At 35.2% G+C, this 20405-nt stretch overlaps 1 protein-coding gene across 5 annotated transcripts in view; it reads left to right on the forward strand.

Annotated features, from left to right (window-relative positions):
• The window catches only part of odad2 (outer dynein arm docking complex subunit 2), a 49905-nt gene that overhangs the window by 5445 nt on the left and 24055 nt on the right, over positions 1-20405 (forward strand). For 2 of the 5 annotated variants that reach the window (XM_088402626.1, XM_088402627.1), the window contains exons 3-13: positions 3564-3779; positions 3947-4107; positions 4183-4360; positions 4466-4572; positions 5654-5790; positions 7516-7626; positions 12705-12787; positions 13241-13348; positions 14141-14291; positions 18070-18216; positions 18958-19167. In XM_088402626.1, the coding sequence (XP_088258752.1) occupies positions 3564-3779; positions 3947-4107; positions 4183-4360; positions 4466-4572; positions 5654-5790; positions 7516-7626; positions 12705-12787; positions 13241-13348; positions 14141-14291; positions 18070-18216; positions 18958-19167 (1609 nt within the window). Of the gene's footprint in view, positions 1-2647; positions 2717-3563; positions 3780-3946; positions 4108-4182; positions 4361-4465; positions 4573-5653; positions 5791-7515; positions 7627-12704; positions 12788-13240; positions 13349-14140; positions 14292-18069; positions 18217-18957; positions 19168-20405 lie in introns of those variants that run through there. The other 3 variants (XM_088402630.1, XM_088402629.1, XM_088402628.1) reach the window with 3 other exon arrangements.

Genomic DNA, 20405 nt, shown 5'->3' on the forward strand with positions numbered 1-20405 from the left:
TGTTTGATCTCCACTGACTCAAATATAACGATTGTTTTCATTAACTCATTCACTGCTGTAGATGTCAAAAATCCATGTTAACTGGGCTGATAGTGAATGATTTTTTTTGTGTTTTTATACCTATGATTATGCAAATAAACATCATCAGGATCACATACAATATTCACATACACATGTAGCACCAAGCTGCCAAATCACATTTGTCAGTTACTGTATTGAAGGCGCAAAAATATCAAGAAAAACCTGCGAGTCATTCATTTAAATAAATCCCATGTTTTAGAGTTGTTGTTTTTTTAAGCTGGTCTAACTTAAAAGGTAAAGGTACTAAAACTTAAAAGGTTGAAAAATTGCAAGAAAATTGTGACATAAACACGCAATAGCAAAAGTTCTGGTAATACATGCAAATTCATATTGTGAAGCTGCAATAAATGAACCAAAATGTAGCGAATGAACACTGTAACCCGCTCGAGGAGATAAGGCATGCAAAATCACTGACATCTGTTAAGTCGCTTCACAAAAACCCACTTTTACAGACTGGCTTTTATGTGATGTCATCTGTTTCTGCCAATATCCAGCAGGTTTGCACGGTCAATGAAAGTAGTGGACCAACATTCCATAGACTTCAATAAACATAATCTGATCAACTCTATGCCATGGTTTTCTGACCTTTTTGCCTCAACAAAAATGTACTTATAGTTTCCACTTCAGGCACAAAACTATTTGCATTAAATCCCATTAAATAAAATTTCAATAGTTTTTAGCACAATTATACTGCTGCTTATTGATGCTGTAGTAGTTAGTCAGTTATTTTTGGGTGTTGACAAATAAACTGTGATAAAATCCTTTACAGGCATCACCATTTTTTTCCATGTTTTTATTTTTATTTTTATTTTCTTAACAAGTCACACACACACACACACACACACATATATATATATATATATATATATATATATATATATATATATATATATATATATATATATATATATTTTTTTTTTTTTTTTCTTCTTAAGAAAAAAAATAGATGCCCATATTACACAGTGGAACATTTATAATATCAAAATGTTCTTTAATTCCCAACAGGGTGGGAAACAGTAGTCAGTAGTTAGCAGACATCCTCTTTAGCTTATGGGTATGTTTATTCTGAGTGTTAATGGCCTGTTGTGGAAGTTTGTGAGCGGATGCAATCATGATATTCCCTAGTAAGGAGCCGAGTGTCTTCTGTGTGTTACCGTGCCGTTTAATCAAGGACTGAACATATAAACAAGGCAGAGCAGTTTTGTTTATTATGTTGAATTAAGCTTTGAGTTTGAGAACATCCAAGGTGCTTCAGGGGAAGGGGCAAATCTGTTTGTAAAAGATCAAGGAAAGGGAAGCATTTCCTTAACGAATAGCAACTAGGTTTTAATTACGGACTAATTAATCATCATTATGTCATTTTTTTCAAGTGTCATCTGGTTTAAGATTTATTGCACTACAACCAATGAAAATAATGATAACATGTTCACAACAGGTACTAACGCCTTAATTGTTGCATTTAAAGTCATGGTCCACTTATTTAGCACTTTTTAGCTGTAAAAGTTAAGATTTTGTTAATAATTAACGTCTTTGGTACCAGTCATTTTTAGACACTCCTTTAGCCTAACACTTATTAACACACTTACTAACAAAATATTTGAAAGAGTATAATTAAGTACCTAAATGTCTGGAGTGTCACAAACGTAAAATACTGTCTTTGGGATTGAAATGATTTCATTTGATAATGTAATTATTTTACTCACACTAGTCATACTTTTAAAAATAAATTTTCACTTGGCTGTAGTTAAAAAGGACTCGTGCTGAAGGCTCGAGTATCAACCAACCAATCACGGGTCAGTTTATGAGTGTCACATGACCAACAGGTGAATCATGATTGGTTGTTATCTGAGCCTTGAATATAGTTGTTATTTTGCAGTGGTAGAAAAATGTGTTCGTAGATATTGATCTTACTTGATTGTAACAATTTATTCAGATAAAAGCTTAGTTACCAAAATTTTATCTTTTTACTGTTAAAATCATCAAAATACATGAGTATTATGTTTAGGCAAGTTATGCATAAGCTATCATTTAGTTTAATTTTGAAGCAATTATAAATCAGCCTTCGTTATTTTTGTTTGAATATCAAGTCTTCAATATTTATTTTTTGCTTTATTTCTTACATTAAAATAAATTAAAATCATAATTGTAGAGAATGATTGAAGAATATCGAGCATTTATGTTTCTTGCGACGTCGCCCAGCCCAAGTAACAGCAACAGGTCCGTTATAAGCAAGGCAAGTTTGTTCGAGCAAAGAAATTATGTCAAACAAACAATTATGCAAACAAAATTATTTTATATCATGCTCAGATGAATTTGTGTAAGCCTCTGAATGATTAAGATATATACAGTAATATAAACCCGTGAGATTGTGCACGGTTTATGCCAATTGAACGCATATAGCGCTAGGAAATCAAATATGTTAAGCAGGTGTCATTTGTGCCAAGAACGAATTGAAGAAGCAAGTCTTTTTGACGTCGGAGGAAGTGAGGTGTACTCCAGACTCTAGTTGCGCAGCATTACTGATTGTTACGGTAATTTTGTCATCAGTAACCATAGTAACTAAACTCAAACAGGAAGCGTCCTGTTTTGAGGTTTATCAATTACAGCGTGTCCATTGACGCTGACTGCTTTAAAGGTTTGTTTAAATCGTACCCATTGTGTTTTAAGGATTTACGCATGTAAGATTATTGACCAACATTAAACGGGTTTAGTTCTTGAGATTGTTATCAACACATGCAGCGCATCAGGACCACTGCGGGTTTTAAAATGGAGAAGTTATGGGCGCACGAGCCAACAGTTGCGATTAGAACCGTATTATGATATTAATGTATCTCTCACTGCGTTTTTGTTTAGTTGTATCGTAGCAACGAAAGTGTACATGTTCTTGTTGAGGGTCCCTATATATGTATTTGAAAAGTATTCCGTTTTAATCATATATACAACCACCTGAAGTGGTAACAAATCATCACGAGTGCAGTACATTTGATGACGTAATATAGTATGACTTCACTCTCTTTTTTTATTTAATTTTTAAGATCGGAGCCCCGCGGACCCTACCGTTAAGTATTGTGTGCAAGTGGAAATGTAGGAATTTAGGGGGCACATGGAGGTCTGTCAGGACCAAAAAATATTCAAGGAATAATAAATAAATGTATAAATCTGCAATCTGGTGACTGCATGAGTAATTAAGAAATCATGTATGTTCTTACATTAAAGGGGCCAAAAGCCCATCATTTAGCGGCAGTCTATCTTGGATGTAATTCTGTAACCTGAGTACAAGTTTGGCATATTTCCTGTGGTATTTTTCAATATGTACTCTAATCATATTCATGTTTTTTTTTCAAAATAAGTCGCAGTTATTTTTTAACTATTTCAATCATAAAGATGCAATTTGTGCTTATATGTTTGATCAATCAGTGATTTCTGGTCAAATCCAATCTAAAATCTTTTATTTATTATTCACTATTTGTGTTTTTCACCAGCACAATGGGTACATTACTGACCAGGGTAGCCAAATGGTCGGCACCAGACAAACTGGATGCCTCGCCGCTGAATGAGGTGATGCTGAAAGATGTCTTGCTCTTTGTGGAAGACTTCAACTCCCTGCACCCACAGGAGGCAGGGCTAACTTTTGAGGAGCCTCTGCAGTGGACTAGCACTTTGGAAGCGTCCGACTTTCAAACAGATTATGAGATCAGGTCAGCCTAATCATGACCCTGTTGTATTAAGTGTCTTTGCAAGAGATACTGTCATTATATTTTGTCAATTGAGAATTAGTTTTATCGTGTCAATTGTTGCAACTCATTGTCAGATTCATAATCGAACATTAATCATGTAACTATGTATGCATGTGTTGTCCCCTTAGCGAGACAGGCTTAGTAGAGTCCGTTGAAAAAGATGATAAAGGACTTCCGATGTTAGAGCTCTCTCCTCCGATTATTTCTGTCCGTAACTTCAAGCAGCTCTCCAATATCATGAATATGGAAAATGGCAAGAGAATGCATGAAGTTCAGGCGTGCATTGAAGGTAAGTGCTTCGGCCATTTGATGGGGTTTGAATCCCAGCATTTATATCTTGCTGTTATTATCAATTTTTGCTCAGAAAACAGAATGCCTGTGAAGAAGATGCTTGGTTCAAACTATTCCGAAATGCAGAAAATTACAAAAAGTGAAAAAGGACAAGGAGCGGATCAGCCACCAGACCCCAAGCTTGAGCTTCTTCGTGTTCTACTAGATTTGAATAAACAGATTGTTCGCAAGATCCTCAAAGAAATATCACAGTGAGTAGTTTCTTCTTTTTTACGTCTCAACACTGTCTCAAATAAAATAAATACTACATAACTGCAATTTTTTATTAAAGAAACACCAATTTTTTTGTTTTCCAGAAAGTTCCGGATGAATCCCTCTTTTGTGGACAACGAAGTGGAATATTTACAGAGTTGTTGCGGTTCAGAGGAGGATTCGGTGTTAAAGTCGATTCAATATACATCAGGTTTGAATTTTATCCATATTTCACTGGTTTGCAACTCATTTAATCCCAAAGACATTATTTTGCATTTTGTACCAGTAGATACATTCAATCCCTGGTTATTATTTATGTCTTTTTTTTTTTTTTTGGTTTGTTTTTCAAAGTGCTTGGTTAAAGGACTGTCTGAAAATGGCTGGTGTGAAATAAATGAATAGATTATTTCATGTATTAAGTAGTGAATTAAACAATTACTTTAAATGCTAAAGCAACCAATAATAATTACTTTAGTAATTTAGCACCTTAATTCGTAGATTACTTTAGTACATATTGTCTAAAGCAGGGGTCACCAACTCCGGTCCTCGAGGGCACCTATCCAGCATTTTTTCAGTGTAACCCTCCTCCACTGCACCTGATGCAAATTATCATGATCATTTTGGTGCTCCTGCAGAGCTTCTTGATGAGCACATCCTATGAATCAGGTGCAGTGGAGGAGGGTTACACTGAAAAAATGCTGGATAGGTGCCCTCGAGGACCGGAGTTGGTGACCCCTGGTCTAAAGTAATTGATTACTATTGTGCTGATTACCTAAAACGATTGATTACTTTAGGACCTAGAATAATCAATTACTTGTGTGCTTTTGGTACCTAAAGTAACCAACTACCTATCTCTGAAGTAACCTGGTATTGAATGTCTGGATGCTTAAAATAAAGTAAAAATTTTGCAAATTAATGATTTTACATTAACATTTTATGCACCCACACATGTCTGAACACATTATACACATCACAGTTGCGCAGAACTCATGTAACAACCAATCACAGTTCAACTTGCTAACGTCACATGTCCAGACTCAGAAAACAGAAGAGCCGTGATTGGTCGTTACCTGCAAACTGAGCAACTGTGATGTCATTTTTAGTGGACAGCAAGTGGCAAAAAGTCCACAGTTGAGATGGATTGAAATGGGTGGATGTAGCTGCTTAATTCATATTGCATAAACTGAACATCAATCTGTTTGTCCCTTCAACACAATTACTGAATGTTTCACATCATAAAAGATGTCGGCTGCTGTCTTAATGCAACTTTTTGTCTCTCTCCGTCCTTTCAGACTATGAATATGCAAATGGGTGTCGTGCCCCTTTATGGAGACAAATGGAAGGTGAGATGTGTTACCTGGTGATTGAGACTTTTGACACAGAGACGCTTTACGTCACCTGCAGCAGTGCTGGAGTTTTTCTCAACAAGGTAAGTGAGTGGTGAAAGTATGATGGACTTAAATCAGCAGCTGTAAATATGAATCATAGTTGAGATCCGTGATACATTTTTGACGGAGGACTATCCAATAGTAAGTCAGGTGTACCAATATTATTTGGGTGAAAAATAAGACATAGACATAAGACATAAGACATACATATATATATATATATATATATATATATATATATATATATATATATATATATATATGTGTGTGTTTGTTTTTAACTGATTTTGTCTGGTACTAAATGAATGATCTATTGAAATAATAAATTATTTTAACACTAAAGTTAATGATCAATTCAATATAGAATAAAAGACAAGAGAATAGAATAGTTCTTTTATTGGCATTGTAACACGTACCATGTACAACAAAATCTTAAAAAGTGCTAGTCAGTACAATTAAAAAAAACATAGTAAATCATATTAAAATACATTGAACAAACACGCCCACTCATACAGTACATTCTGCTTGTCACCATTGCACAATCCCGTAGGGTAAAACTATGATATGTTAATGATTGTTTTTTTGTTTTTTTTATGGAATTGATTGTTGTTATTGCAATCGATTACTTGTACAAATGACCTCATTTCTAAAGTAATTCATTCCCGTAAGAAATCAAGTAGTTAAAGTAATTGATTATTTTAATACTACATTCTTTTTGTACCTCCAATTTTTAGACCGAAGCACTTAAAAAAAAATAAATAAAAAAAAGTACTACTAGTATTACTAAAGTAATTCATTCCCGTAAGAAATCAATTAGTTAAAGTAATTGATTATTTTAATACTACATTCTTTTTGTACCTCCAATTTTTAGACCGAAGCACTTAAAAAAAATAAATTAAAAAAAGTACCCTAGAATTGAATATCTGGACTTAAAACGTAAAAATATGTCTCTGAGATTGAATATTTTTTTTTGTAATTCTGATAGAGTTTAGCACGTAGGTTTTTGAGCATATTTGCAACTGTTGGGTACATTCTTTATAGCCCTTCGCATTGGTTGTAACATCGGTATGTCTCATTGGCTTGGCTGAGAAGTCTTTTCATGAAACTACATAAGATGTTGTATAATAGTGTGCACATTTCCAGTGTGTGTAAAGCCACAATAGCGAAGTTATATTTTTTCCAGTATTTTTATAAACGTTGGGTATAAAGGTTGACTTCCACCCCTTTACTGGGTCATTAGACAGTCTATATCTGTCAAGATTTTTTTTTTTTTTTGGACCAGTTTTGTCTTAGACAAGATAGGCTTATTTTATTCAGACTAGGTCATTTTAGAGTACTATCAGGAAACTGAAAGGATCTCATACACTAAACATTGGCTCCCTTCAAATCTGTTTTCAATCATTTTAAAAGTCAATTTGCACGCTTGCTGCAACGTAGACTCTTTCACTGACGTTGCTGACAAGCCAGAGGTTTCCTGTCTCTGTTTCTTCACCTGGAAATATTTCAGCCAAAGTGGATGGGCGGGGGTGTTGAAACTACAGCTTGGCACCGACCGGGTGACATTGATGCAAATGAAACCTCAAAATACGGTAGTGTCTTAAACCTAATTTAGCGGTTAACATGGCTTTACACTTCCCTTTGGAGGCTGCCTGGAGATTCTCTCAGCTTTCTTGGCCTCTGTGCTACTCCCAAACTGGCATGTGGGTCACATTAGGATTGTGGTTTGCAGAATTAATGAAAGTGTTTTATACTATGTGCTCACGCAGGGTGTCAAACGTGAGGGAGACGAGCATTCCTATGAGCGAACCAGTGACGTGTTCAAGAACCTGATTAGTCTGCTGAGGAGCAAATCGCAAATCTTTGCTCAGAGCTTACAGGTACAGTGGAAAATCTTTTTAAAGCTATTGGCCTGTAGTTGAACACTGCCTTGTTAGAATATCAGACGAGCAGTAGCGTAGTAGTGTTCCCACACTATACCGCGGCTTGGTTATTGCGGCATTCCATTGCAAATTTTCATTTATGACCATAATGTTTTCTATTGGAGGTTTAGACAGTTTTTTTTAAATTCTATTTCTCTTCCTTTTAAGTCAGACTAGTCAAAAAATAGGGCAGCACAGTGGAAGACTGGTTAGCACATCCCTCTCACATTCGAAGGTCGTGGGTTTGATTCTGGTCTTGTGGTGTTTGCATGTTCTCCCCCTGCCTATTTGGTTGTTCTCCGGGTACTCCGGTTTTCCTTTCACGCTCCCAAAATCATGCATGCTAGGTACATTGGACACTTCAAATTGCCCTTAGGTGTGTTTGTGAGTGTGAATGGTCGTTTGTCTCTCTGTGCCCTGCAATTCGCTAGCAATCAGTTTTGGGTGTACCCAGTCTGCTGCTCAAAGTCGGCTGGGATAAGCACCAGCAAGGCTGCATCCCTTGTGAGGACAATTGTTTGAGAAAATAGATGAATGGATTGTCAAAAAAATATCAAATTTAGTCATTAAGAAAAATGTAACCTCTACGACTTGAATTTTCATTTATGACCATATCTACTGCAGGTTTACCTTTTTGTTTTTCTTAATATTTTTTGCTCCTAAGTCAGCCTAGACAAAAAAAAAATAATATTGATTCATGTTTGTTTTATTAACAAAAAAAACTTGAAAAAAAAAAGTGAATCGGGAAAAAAAAACGTTCAAGGTCTACTTTGCAGATTTCGGTTACTGCGGGTATTTTTGGGAATGTAACTCATGTGATAAATCAGGGAACACTATATATCCTAGCTAATCGAGAGCAGTCTTTTTCCTAGATTGGTTGGAGGCCAGTGGAAAGAAAAACAAAAATCAAATAACAAAAATCTAGCTCAACTAAAATGTATCATTCAAATTTATGGCCGTTATTGGCAGGAAATGAGTTGAGCTCATATAAACATGTAAACTGTTATTTTTTGTGACAAAGCAAACAAACAAACAAAAAAAAGTTAAATATGTTACTACTTACTTACTCTTATGATAAACTGTGGAACTGTATATCCTAGCTGATTAAGTGAATTATATTTCCTGGGCTGGTTGCTAGCCAATGGTGAAAACAAAAATAAACAAACAAAAAGGTTCTTGCTCAACTAAAATAGATCTTTGATGGCCATATGTATGATTGGCTGTGAATGAGTGTTGGAGCTCATTTAAAGTAATCTAATAAAAAAAATATCAAAACAGATACTTTATTAGAGAAAGAACTCTCTTTGTTTCTTCTGGTAAAAGCATTCTTTTTTTTAATGCTTCGGGTCTTTGTCTTTCTCAAAAGTAAAATACCTTTTAGCTTCAGCTTTCTAGCAGACATCTGAAGATTGTGAGCCAAAACTTCTGGTATTTGGAACTGTTCATGAGTGTCTCTACCTTGACTAAAGCGCAGGTTCTTGCTCAAGAAAAACAACCTTGAACAATCTTGATTGCCAGTACAATGCTTCACCTGATCTGGTTGTATTTACATTGTTATTTATATTGTTGTTCTCCTTAAACTTATTTATATTTTGATTTGTTTATTTATTATTTTTTATTGATCTAAAAGCCCACTATAGCGCAAAAATTTGCTTGCGGATGCTTTTTGACTGACTTGTACAGTACTGTATAAACAGGTCACATTGCGTAATTAGTGTCTGCTCTGGACTACACTGGTGAGCTAGTGTCTGCTTGTCAGTTTGTTGAAGTATATTTGATCCAACATCAAACAGCTTCACACAGCGCACAATAAGGCAAGCTTCCAGACATTCAAATCTGCGTGATTTATTCTGTACTTCTGCTTCCTGTTTTACTAATTTGACGATATAACAAATTGTCTCAATATTCAACACCAGCTCAAAAATCTGTGAGTCATTTGAGTTTTTTTTTTCTTCTTAACTTATGCTAAGTTTTGTTGGAAAATGTGCCATCATCACAAAGCTCTTCACCACTGAAGTGTGCCAACTGTGTGTGCAGTCTCGCTTTCTACAGTATTGTAACAATTGGAAAAGCAATTCAGGAATCAGGGTGATTCTTTGATTCTTAAGGGTAGCTAAAGATGAACAATGTATAACTTGACTTTAATCTGGGGAATTCATAATTTGTTCAACTCAACTGTTCTCAAATCAGGAACATAAAGGTTTCTGCAGATCCCAGCAAATTTAATTGATTGCTTTTTAATACAACTCAAAAAATTTCACTACCCACGTCAGCCTGAGTATAGATGGACATTGGTGACAAGAACAATAGTTTTCTTTTCAAATTAAGAGCAAATTAATTGGAACATGAAATGACTTACCACCATGAAAACAATAACAAAAATACGGATTCAAACAAACAAATAACATATTTGTTTATCAATATGTATATGTGCATATATATATATGGAAATATATACTATATATGTTTAACACATTTTTTAAAGCATAAAAAAATTAATTTAATTTAACGTTGTTTCATTTTCTTTCTGACAGCTTACCTGCTAACTTTTGCAAACACAGTCATTGAAAGACAAAGATGCATGTTTGCATATTTTACATACATATACAGTATACTTTGAAAAAATAAAACGGTTTTCAATACACTTTTATGCAAAATCAAGTGGTATCCAATTATTCGATGATTCGACTGAATAATCAACAGAGTAATCAATTATAAAATATTTTGTAGTGACAGCCCTAGTCTAGTATTACGTTGATGGTTAATACTTCTTATGTTATACTTAATACGGTGCACTAAGGGCTATGTTTTGTCTGTATTTTTGGTACACACCTTTCTAGAGCAAGTCATTCTGGATTGGTTGCCAGCCAATGGTTGTGATGCAAACCACGTGTAATTTAATTCAGATTTGCATTAAATTATATCGATTGGCAAATCTGGTCCAACAAAGTGGAGTGGAAGACAGACAGACAGACAGATACATTAGATGTCTTGATTGTAAATGAACAAAGCAGGAAAGGAGGAAACAGACTTTCCTTCTACAGTTAATGTTTTGGATTCATTTTGACATCTCAGCAAGATTGGAAATTGGGCATGCTGTGTATTTGCAAAAAGAAGAAAAAAAAAATCCCCAAATTAATACCAACTGTTGTATGCTGGAATCTGTGGTAGGAAAGACACTGACAGTTGTTTTCAGTTAAAGTCTGTCAGGACCCTACGATTTACTATCATGCTGAATTTGCATCAGTAATTGTGATCAAGTACCATAAAACATACAGTGTAAAAAGACAAAAAGTGTCAATGACTAAAGCTCACCTGCTAATAATTTATGGGTTTAACGCCTTTGGTCTTCTTGTGTTGGTTTATTTGCAGTACATTACTGGTAATGGTGCTTTTTATTGAGGCTTGTCAAAGAAATTTGAGTGTTTCCTTCTGTGAGCGCGCATGGACGTCGTCCATTACACGTATAATGGAATTAAAAAAGGTCAATTAGTTTGAATAAAGTCAGACTGTGGGTCTGTGGTCGCTTGGATTGACTTGAATATTTCCAATAGCCGGTCACTTTATGTTTAAGCAAAAACAAGTCTTTGGAAAAGTGATTGAGCATGCTTGGCTCCAACTCGTACGTGGACGTATTCTTGCTGAAATACATCTTAATTTTTTCCTCAGCCTTTTAAAATGTTAAGCCCCTAACAACCAGTGACAGCCTGAGCTATTTCTGCAAGGCAGGTGTCTGTGATTAAAACTCTGCAGCCTGCAAACTATTCTACAATTCGCATGTGTCTTATTGGCATCCATACATGTGGTTTTAAAGTTTTTTTTTTTTTTTTTTTAATAAATATAGACCCTCTAAACTTAACCAAAAAGTAATTATGGAAAAACTATGACATAGAGCCTTGACTCTTGTGTAAGCCAAACCAGTCCCTGTATTTGGTGTAAAAGTGTACTGAAACGATATCATAGAAATTTCCTTCAACAACTAAGAAAAAATAACTAGGGCTCAACTGATTAATCATTAATGGCAGATTGTGGTAGAATGGCTCCTATCTGCTGATTATTTTAACTTTTTACTTTTGGGCGCTCTAACCAGTTGCACTTGTGCCATTATTTATAACACGTCATTCCATACCATAATCCTCATCCTTAAATATATCATAAACATAAAGTAATGAATTACTTTACCACCAAAAATTAATCACCATATTATGTTTAATACCCAAAGTAATGGATTACTTAAGTACATTAGTACTTAATTATTTTAAATTTGCTACTTTTAGACTTTCTTTTATGCATTTAAAAAAATAAAATTTTACTGATTGTCTGCAATCTTAAACAAAACATAAATGTGTCTTTGAGATTGAATGAGTTATTTGTGCCACACAATGCATTCCGGGAATCAAAGTAGTTATCAATCTATTGATGGATGCACCCTACAATTTGCGAGGATTAGGAACCAGGTCAACCAATGAATAGTAAAAATCCATATATAATTGACACTTATTGAATGCATTGGGAGGAAACAAAAAACAAAAATCAGCAAAAATCTGCCTAAAAAAATCTATTATCGATCAGTCTCTAAAAATCACTGAATTATTCCAACTAAAATACTTGAAAGTCTGCAAAACACCATAATATTTTAAAACCGACAACACAAAATTATGCTCAAACGGTTCGAACATTTGCCTCATTGAACATTTGAATTTTTGTAGTTACATGGGGTTTTTCTGCTTTCTCACTGTTGTGAGAACTGAGCACGAAACTACCAACGGTCATTTTACGTTGCTATATGTTTGTGCAAGTCAGGTCACAGAGAAATCATGGACCGGATCTATGGCAAAAAAAAATACATTCTCTTTTTATTGAAGTGGAATAAGGCCACTGCCTTGTTACACATGTGTTAGAAATAAACATTTTCCAAAGGACTAACTTGAAATGCATTTTGTTGTAAAAAAAATAATAATAAAAAATGTGGGAAAAAAATAAAAACAAATGTGTTTGACTTGTTTTTGTTTTGTTTTTTTTCATCAATTGACAAGAATACTGAACAAGGACCCAAAGTTGTTGATGCTCAAACGCAACTGTCACTAAAAAGAATCAACAAGAGTGCTACGCCTCAACGGTAGGATATCTGTTTGTCACAAGTTGTGTTCATAATTGGAATTGCCCTTGTGATAATTTGTTTGTTTCTGTTGTTAGAAGAGATGCTTGAGTCTGTTCATGCTGTGTTTACTTCCCATATATGGTTTAAGGGCTAGTCAAAATAATCATCAAGATTAATAAATGCAGTAAAAGCCTGGAAAGCCCTTCTGCTCAATTAAAGATATGACCTGAAGAAAGGAAATGTTTTTTTTAAAGAAACACTCTGATCTCTTAATAATAGAGTTGAAAATATTTTGATGGTACGCTGGCTTCAAAAAATGAAATTAGTACTCGCAGACATTCCCATAGCAACGCTGGATCACCTACTGCTTAAAAATATGGCATGAATACCAAGTTGAATCTATTTTAAATGTACTATGATGCATTCATATCACACTTGGGAATAACAAATCTTTATATTCTGTCTGAACAGCGAAGAAGAAAAGACTCCTGAACCTGATGATTCACAGAAGGACAAGAGCAGGAATATGTCACATTTCTCGGAGTCCTCTTTTGCCGATCAATTGTCCTCAATGAAACTGTGAGTGTCCTTTTGGGTTTCACGAGTAACAAGTGTGCAATGAGTCTATGCAAGGCAAAAATGAACATTTTATTCTTGCTGACTCCTAAACCTTGATTACATATTTTGATTACAAAACATTTCGGAACAGCAGAGTGCACAGAAAAACATTTTTGGTTTGTATATAGGTTATTAAAATTGGGTCGAAATGAATATCCCATGGAACCCCTTAGCATTTATTTGAGTAACCCCACAGTCTAAAAACAATTTGCTCACAAATAACCCAATTGTAGGTGGTCAAAAAAGTACCTGGTTCATCTTGACTCAACTTTATCTATTATTTAATGTAAAACAACTCCCATTTATGAGGTTTTCTTGAAATGACCAAAAATGATTTGGGGTTGTTAAAACCGCAGAGATTTGGGTTAAATTGACCCAAATATTAGGCCGCTCAGTTTTGATGCATAATTGGGTTGTTTTTAACCCAACTTGTTTTAAATTGCATTAAACAACCCCTTTTCGGTTAATCATTTGACCCAATGTTTTGCGTTAAATGAATAACCCAAAAAGTTAGGTTGGTATTTTCATGGCTCTTCTGTTTCTGTAGAGTGTATCAGTCTATCGTAAAGGCTTGATCAATTTGAAAAACGTCATCTCATTCTGTTTGGATGTATGGCCGTATATGCATGATAATACCCCCATCGATATTCACTCCATATATATTTTACTTCTGCTAAAATTGTGAGAAACCCTCACCATTTGGTCTCGAGAGGTCATATTTTCTTTTCTTTTTTTTCTATTTTTTTTTTTTAGTAAGTCCCAATTACAAGGGGAGGTTTTCAGCGAGACATCATCTGGGAGTGATCAGAGTTATGAAGAAGAAGAGAATGGCCCGCGCCGTCAACGCAACACAGATTATCCCTCGGACTACTGGCAGATTCAAAAACTGGTCAAGTACCTCAGGGTAAGGCAGTGCTTCTCAATTATTATTATAAAAAAATTCTCAATGCGCTGACTATAAATAAGATTATCTATTAATATTGTATAATTACCTGAACCTGTATCCTTTTTAACATTATTGCTTTGAACAAAAAAAGCATATAAGAACCAATATAACTTTGAACAACTTTTATTTTATCTTTTATTATTTTTTTTAAAGTGTTTATATACGGGTTACAACTTAGTCTAAAGCAGAAAAAAAGAACAAAACGCATCAAAAGAATTGATGAAAATCCATATTTTATTTCAAACACTTCACATGACAAAAACAAAGCCTCTTCCCTGGGGTCATCCGTCCCCCCCCATGGCATCACCTCGCACCCCCCAAGGGAGGCCACCCCACTATTTGAGTAGCACTGGGGTAAGGGAATGTCACACCACACAGGGGCAGAGCTATATTGTGGCCTGTGGTGGCAACGGCCACCCATTTTCTGTCTCACCCCCTGTCACCCCCCCACTTAAGGGGAACATTTTGTGTTTTGCTGGTCCAAGTTAGTGAATCATTCGTGAATCACATGCAGCCACAATGCTGCATTTGAACCCATTGCTATATTATAAAAAGTGAACATCCTTTCCTATAATCCGACCTGTCTCAGTCACCTCAAGCTACTGATGAAGAAAAAATGATGACGTTTAGATTAAAGGCGACGCTTCTTTCAGATTGAAGTGGTTGGCTGTACTGGCGGATTCCTGCTTTGTGAGACAGGCCTGTTTGGTTGCTTTTGCGAGCCAAGGCAAAGGGGAAAGAGCTGTCGGACGGCACCAGCTGTACGGAGTGTTTGCCCACACCACAAAAGTATAAAAATGAAGCGCGCCTGTGACAAGTCTGACAGGACATATGGTGAATATTAATGTGTCAGAGAGGAAGGGAAAGGAAAAGAGACAAAACGCGGGTTATCCAGACTGGCTCAGAATCCTTTACACTACTTGATTTCAGATGTTGCTCATCCTCAATCAGTGGATTCTATGTTTTGCTTATTATGGAGAGTATACAAAGACCTCATGCATTTTGTATTGTCAGGATATAGTTTTGAAACCTCTTTTTTTTAAATTAATGTCATATATACACACTGAAACTACGTATTTGACTTCTGAGAACTTGATTACTAAAGCTAATTTACAATTCACAACCTAAACTGTCTTTAATAGTAAACATGACTCTATGTGTTTTGTACAACTGTCTCATCAGGTATAATGTTAAGAAAACAAAAGTTGTACACAGTTGTACAATGATAATGGTGTGGAATAACATTGCTTTCACACATTCAATTTAATAACTACATTATTTATCAAGTATTTTAATGTTAATTATTTTTGCATGTATATAATGTACATCACATGTGCTCAAGTTTCAGGTAACGGCTATTCACAGCTCAGTTCACAAAGATCACTTGACCAAAATTTAGAAAACAGGTGAGACACGGTCGTCACCTAAGCCTCGAGCTCTTGTAATGTCATTTTTGGGTCATTTTCTTTCATATCATTCTTGCAGTATTTTAGACAATTGAAGGCACACTCTTGGTTGGGTGACAACTATGTGACATGTTGCCACTGTCTGGATGAAATTTCAGCTCCCTAGTGTGTGTTTATAATGTTTTCCATTTGATGTGATATGCCTTTGATGTAAGGATCAAAGGGTTTGACAAAATACTGCACAAGACGTAAATAAAAAGAAAACAATCTTTACAGGTCAATTTACTTTATGCTTTGATAGAATGCAATCAGTGTAACATAAAATCTAAATCTTGTAATTAATTAATCAACAATAACAACATGCAAAACTCAACATGACATCGCTGATTCACAGATGGGGATCTGGAAAATGATGTCAAATGTTGGGATAAGGCAAACGGGAGTCTTAATGTTTGCCTTTTAAGGCATGGAAAACAGTTCTACTGTGAATCAACTACGTGATTTGATTCAGATTGTAACAAGCGTACGTATATATATATATATATATATATATATATATATATATATATATATATATATATATATATATATATATATATATATATATATATATATATATATATATATATGTGTGTATATATATATATGTGTGTGTGTATATATATATATGTGTGTGTGTGTGTGTGTGTGTGTGTGTGTAAAACACAGTAAATTAAGAAATGATGAATGCACCATAATACTAATAAAAGGTATGCCAAATATATATAGGTATGCCAAATGTAGTTTCTGTAGAGTATATTATAGTATCTGAGCAAATATGTGTAATATACTGAGATGAAATACTCATTCAGTCACTTAGTTGTAAATGATATGAAAGAAGTGAATTCAGTCAAGGAGAAAAAAAGAATGAAAAAAACCTTTGTGGGTTTTATGTATTTTATACTTTTCCTCTGTATTTTGGTGTGCAGGCTTTTGAGCTGTGTGTGTGTGTGTGTTCTTGTGTCAACAAGCTTCTACGCAGCAGGAAGCAACACATCCCAGCTATCTATCTGTCTTCAAACCGCACCAGGCAGTTATTTATGGGCTTTGTCCAGTACTCATTTTTATAATATCATTACCATCAGACGCTGAAACCTAGCAAGAGCCAAGTTAAATATCTGTTTTATTTTAGGGATATCTTTATCCTGCTGCATTATGGACAGATGTTTGTATTACAGGAAGTTTAATACTTAAAGTTACAATCGTATGTTCTGTTTTTTTGTTTAATGCACCTTTTTTTTTTAAACCACATGCATGCATGATTACGCCTGCCAATGTTTACATGGCAAAATTCAGTATTTGAAGTCAGTGACGATTATGGAAGAGTCTATTGCTATATTGGTATTATGTCAACAAATATTTGAAGCAACATTTCAAGGTTGCTACATGTGTTGTTTTTTTGAAGACGAGAGTTTTAATTGGAGTATGATGATCACAGTGCAAGGAGAATATCAAAAGCTTGAAGTTTGAAGAAAGACAAAAAATAGTGAACTGTCTCGTCAACAGAATTAAATCCTGAGTTATTTTAATTTGTAATCAATTGGAAGAAAAAGCTCTTGTTCTTGCAGTCCACCTTTGACTTACTGTCATAGGTAAAATGTTGGTGTTCGCTTGAGTTTTAAAATAAATGAGAGTGTTTGTACTGTCAAAACATATTTATCATTTGAAATGCCAAATCCACATTAGTTTTGGGGGGTTGAATGCTAATAGTGTTCTTTCTTTCTTGGACCAGTACCTAATGGCTTCTGGTCTTGGCACTGAAGTCAGAGCACAGCCCTGTGTTAGCAAATAATTTTTATTTCCATCAGCTCCCGCCACATCGCTAAATAGCGAACAGGCTGTGCCATTAAAACATTTTAGCTGGGGTTGTTATGGGGGATACTAGAGACAGAAGGTAATGTGAGGAATTCTCTAAGGATGTCATTTGTTGGCAATGTTTTCTTTTGATTTTAAGTTTAGCTGTGTCCAATTTCAGGGGCTGCATCCTTCTGAGACTGTATTTGGAAGTTCAAGACCATACTGTTATCTCCAAATTCATATTTAGTAACATCCAGCGACCAATATTTTCAGCTTCTTAAAACAATACAGTTTAGTGACGCTAAAATATAGCCACCTTGCATCGCCATGTAACTGTGGGAATCTGACTCAACCAAGTAATTCTCTCCAAAAGCAAAACCACTGAGTTAAACAAAGGTTGACATTGCTTTTACAGGTGCTCGTCTGTGAGAAGCCTATGAAGAAATAGGAAGCAGCTTTTGAGTGATCAATACTGATGGGGATTATAATTCCAGGCAGGCGACCAGACAGCCACTTTGCTGACTCTCTACGCCTTGATGGACTACGACCTGACGCATGAGACGTATCATTGGGCCATGCAGGACTCAGGTGGCCTCAAAGTCCTCACAAACATTCTACATTTAGAGGAAGTCAATCTCCAAGTGAGTCATTTCATCTCTGAGGGACAATATTTTGTGCAAATTTGTATTGTGTGTGTGTGTGTGTGTTTATGATTGTATAATATCTAGGTTTTAAACCAGGTAGTTCAATGCGTCGTCAATCACAGTTGAATGGTTGATTGTGAATGTAGTATCAGTACATCACTATGGTGAGAGATTTGTCTGAAAATGTCAAATTTTCTAGATTCAGAAAAAAATGCAACTTTTGGCGTTTTCAAATCCATATACATGTTCACTTGTTTTTCAGAGAGTGGTTCAAAAATATTTTTGTAGGTCTGTAAAAGACAATCATTAAAATCATGAAATCAAATACATGTGATAATCACAAATGTATTTGTTTCACCAACTTTGTGAGAAATCTCTTCCAATACATTGCATGACATAAGAAATAAGGTGCAAGAAATAGGGCTAAACGCTAACAGTAGATCCATCTACGTAATTGGTTACATACAGTATACTATTAATTTTCAAAAGCACTTGTATTATTAGGAGTAAAAATAACATTATTTATTATTGTGTTATGACATGAGAGCTCCAGTGGACGGTTGCGTGGTGACATCATGCTACTTGTGTGTTATTAGTTTTGCCAGCCTATAGTTTTAGCTAATTGGAAGCACCCACACGTTTGAAGTCATCATCCTTCAGTATATCTTCTACAAATGTCAGTCCTTCCTAAATTGCTTTCATTTTTTTCCTTTAAAAATTGTTTTGTGCTTTGATTAGCTTGGATCTCTGCGAATCCTCAGAGATGTCACCCACAATGCCCAAACCCGCCGGGTCATCGTTGACAACGGAGGCTTGCGGAGCATCGTCAACGTCCTGGATTCACGAAATAAAGATGTAAAGGCCTTAGCTGCTGAGACCCTTGCTAATCTTACCACCTTCCGCAGGGCGAGGAGAACTGTGCGAAAGTACAATGGGATTAGTAAACTAGTAAGTACTTGTCCAATAATAGCTATGTAGATCAGAGGGGTTCTTCTCAGTGGCCACGTGGAGGGAAATATATTCTCAAATGGGCCGGGCTTGTGAAATTTATGCATGCCGGGTCTCAGCCCAGTCTCAATTTTGTTCACCTATATATTCCAACATAAGATTTTTCCTTAAATTGCATGACATTAATAGAAATTTTCTATAATATTTTTCAATTGGCTCATACAATACATTATAGAGCACATAAGATGAACAAAAACATTTATGAATTTATTTACTTTGATGGAGGGAAAATGCGCCAATCAAAATATGTAGTTGTACAACTTCTTTTCAAGGAGTACAGTGAAGTGCAAAGAAATTTAACAAGAGGAGAAGGTGCTTTAGTATCTCATTTTCAACACTGGGCAGCCGTCACATAATGACATACATGAGAGGAGAAGTTAAAATCACGAGTTCATGTCGTCATGTCAAATACAGAATCTCTGTGTGCCAATTGCTGAGCATTTGATAAATAGTAAAGTAGTAAAGAGAGTAAAGAGTAAAAAAAAAAAAAAACACACAAAAAAAACCCAAGATTGTTTATAATGGGGACCCTCCCGCCCTTTGTTAATTTCTTTGGGGCAGTCAAGTATTTTACCTGTGCTGAGACAGAGCTCAATGCTAATGCTAACTTGAACGCTAATAAAGTGCTCCAGTTTGTCATTGAAGCAATCAGCAAGCTATTTTGAAGAAGCGTGACAAGTGGTGACTTGTGAATTCTGTTGCTCAGCTTGGTGTTGCTTGTAAAAGTAAAAATAAAATATTGTGTATGGATTATGGACAGTGGACTAATGAGTTCAGGCCGGTTCTGGCCCGTAGGCTATATGTTTGACACCCCAGATAGTGGTAGATAATTTAACATTAACTCATTCACTGCCAGCCCAATTCAAACTGATTTTTGACTTGTATAACTATAAATGATAGCCTTGTAAACCAGATCCTTGATGTCTGTATCCGTCAGTGGTAGTGATTGAGTTTTAATATATTTACCATAATTTAGCGGATTTCTTTTTTTTTTTTAAATCTGCTGCCACAATGCATTGTGATACGGCATAAAAAAAAGCCTTTGGATTACAATAATTTAAAAGATAGTGGTTCACCTGGCCTTTCTGCACCCTGTCTTGTACAAACACCAGAGTGGTCTCTGAAGCTAATCAGATAGAATGCCCCCCCCCCCCCCCCTTTTTTTTTTTTACATCCTT

This window comes from Hippichthys cyanospilos, chromosome 19 (genome assembly GCF_059441005.1).
Source record: "Hippichthys cyanospilos isolate Australia breed blue-spotted pipefish chromosome 19, RoL_Hcya_1.0, whole genome shotgun sequence".
Lineage (NCBI taxonomy): Eukaryota > Metazoa > Chordata > Actinopteri > Syngnathiformes > Syngnathidae > Hippichthys > Hippichthys cyanospilos.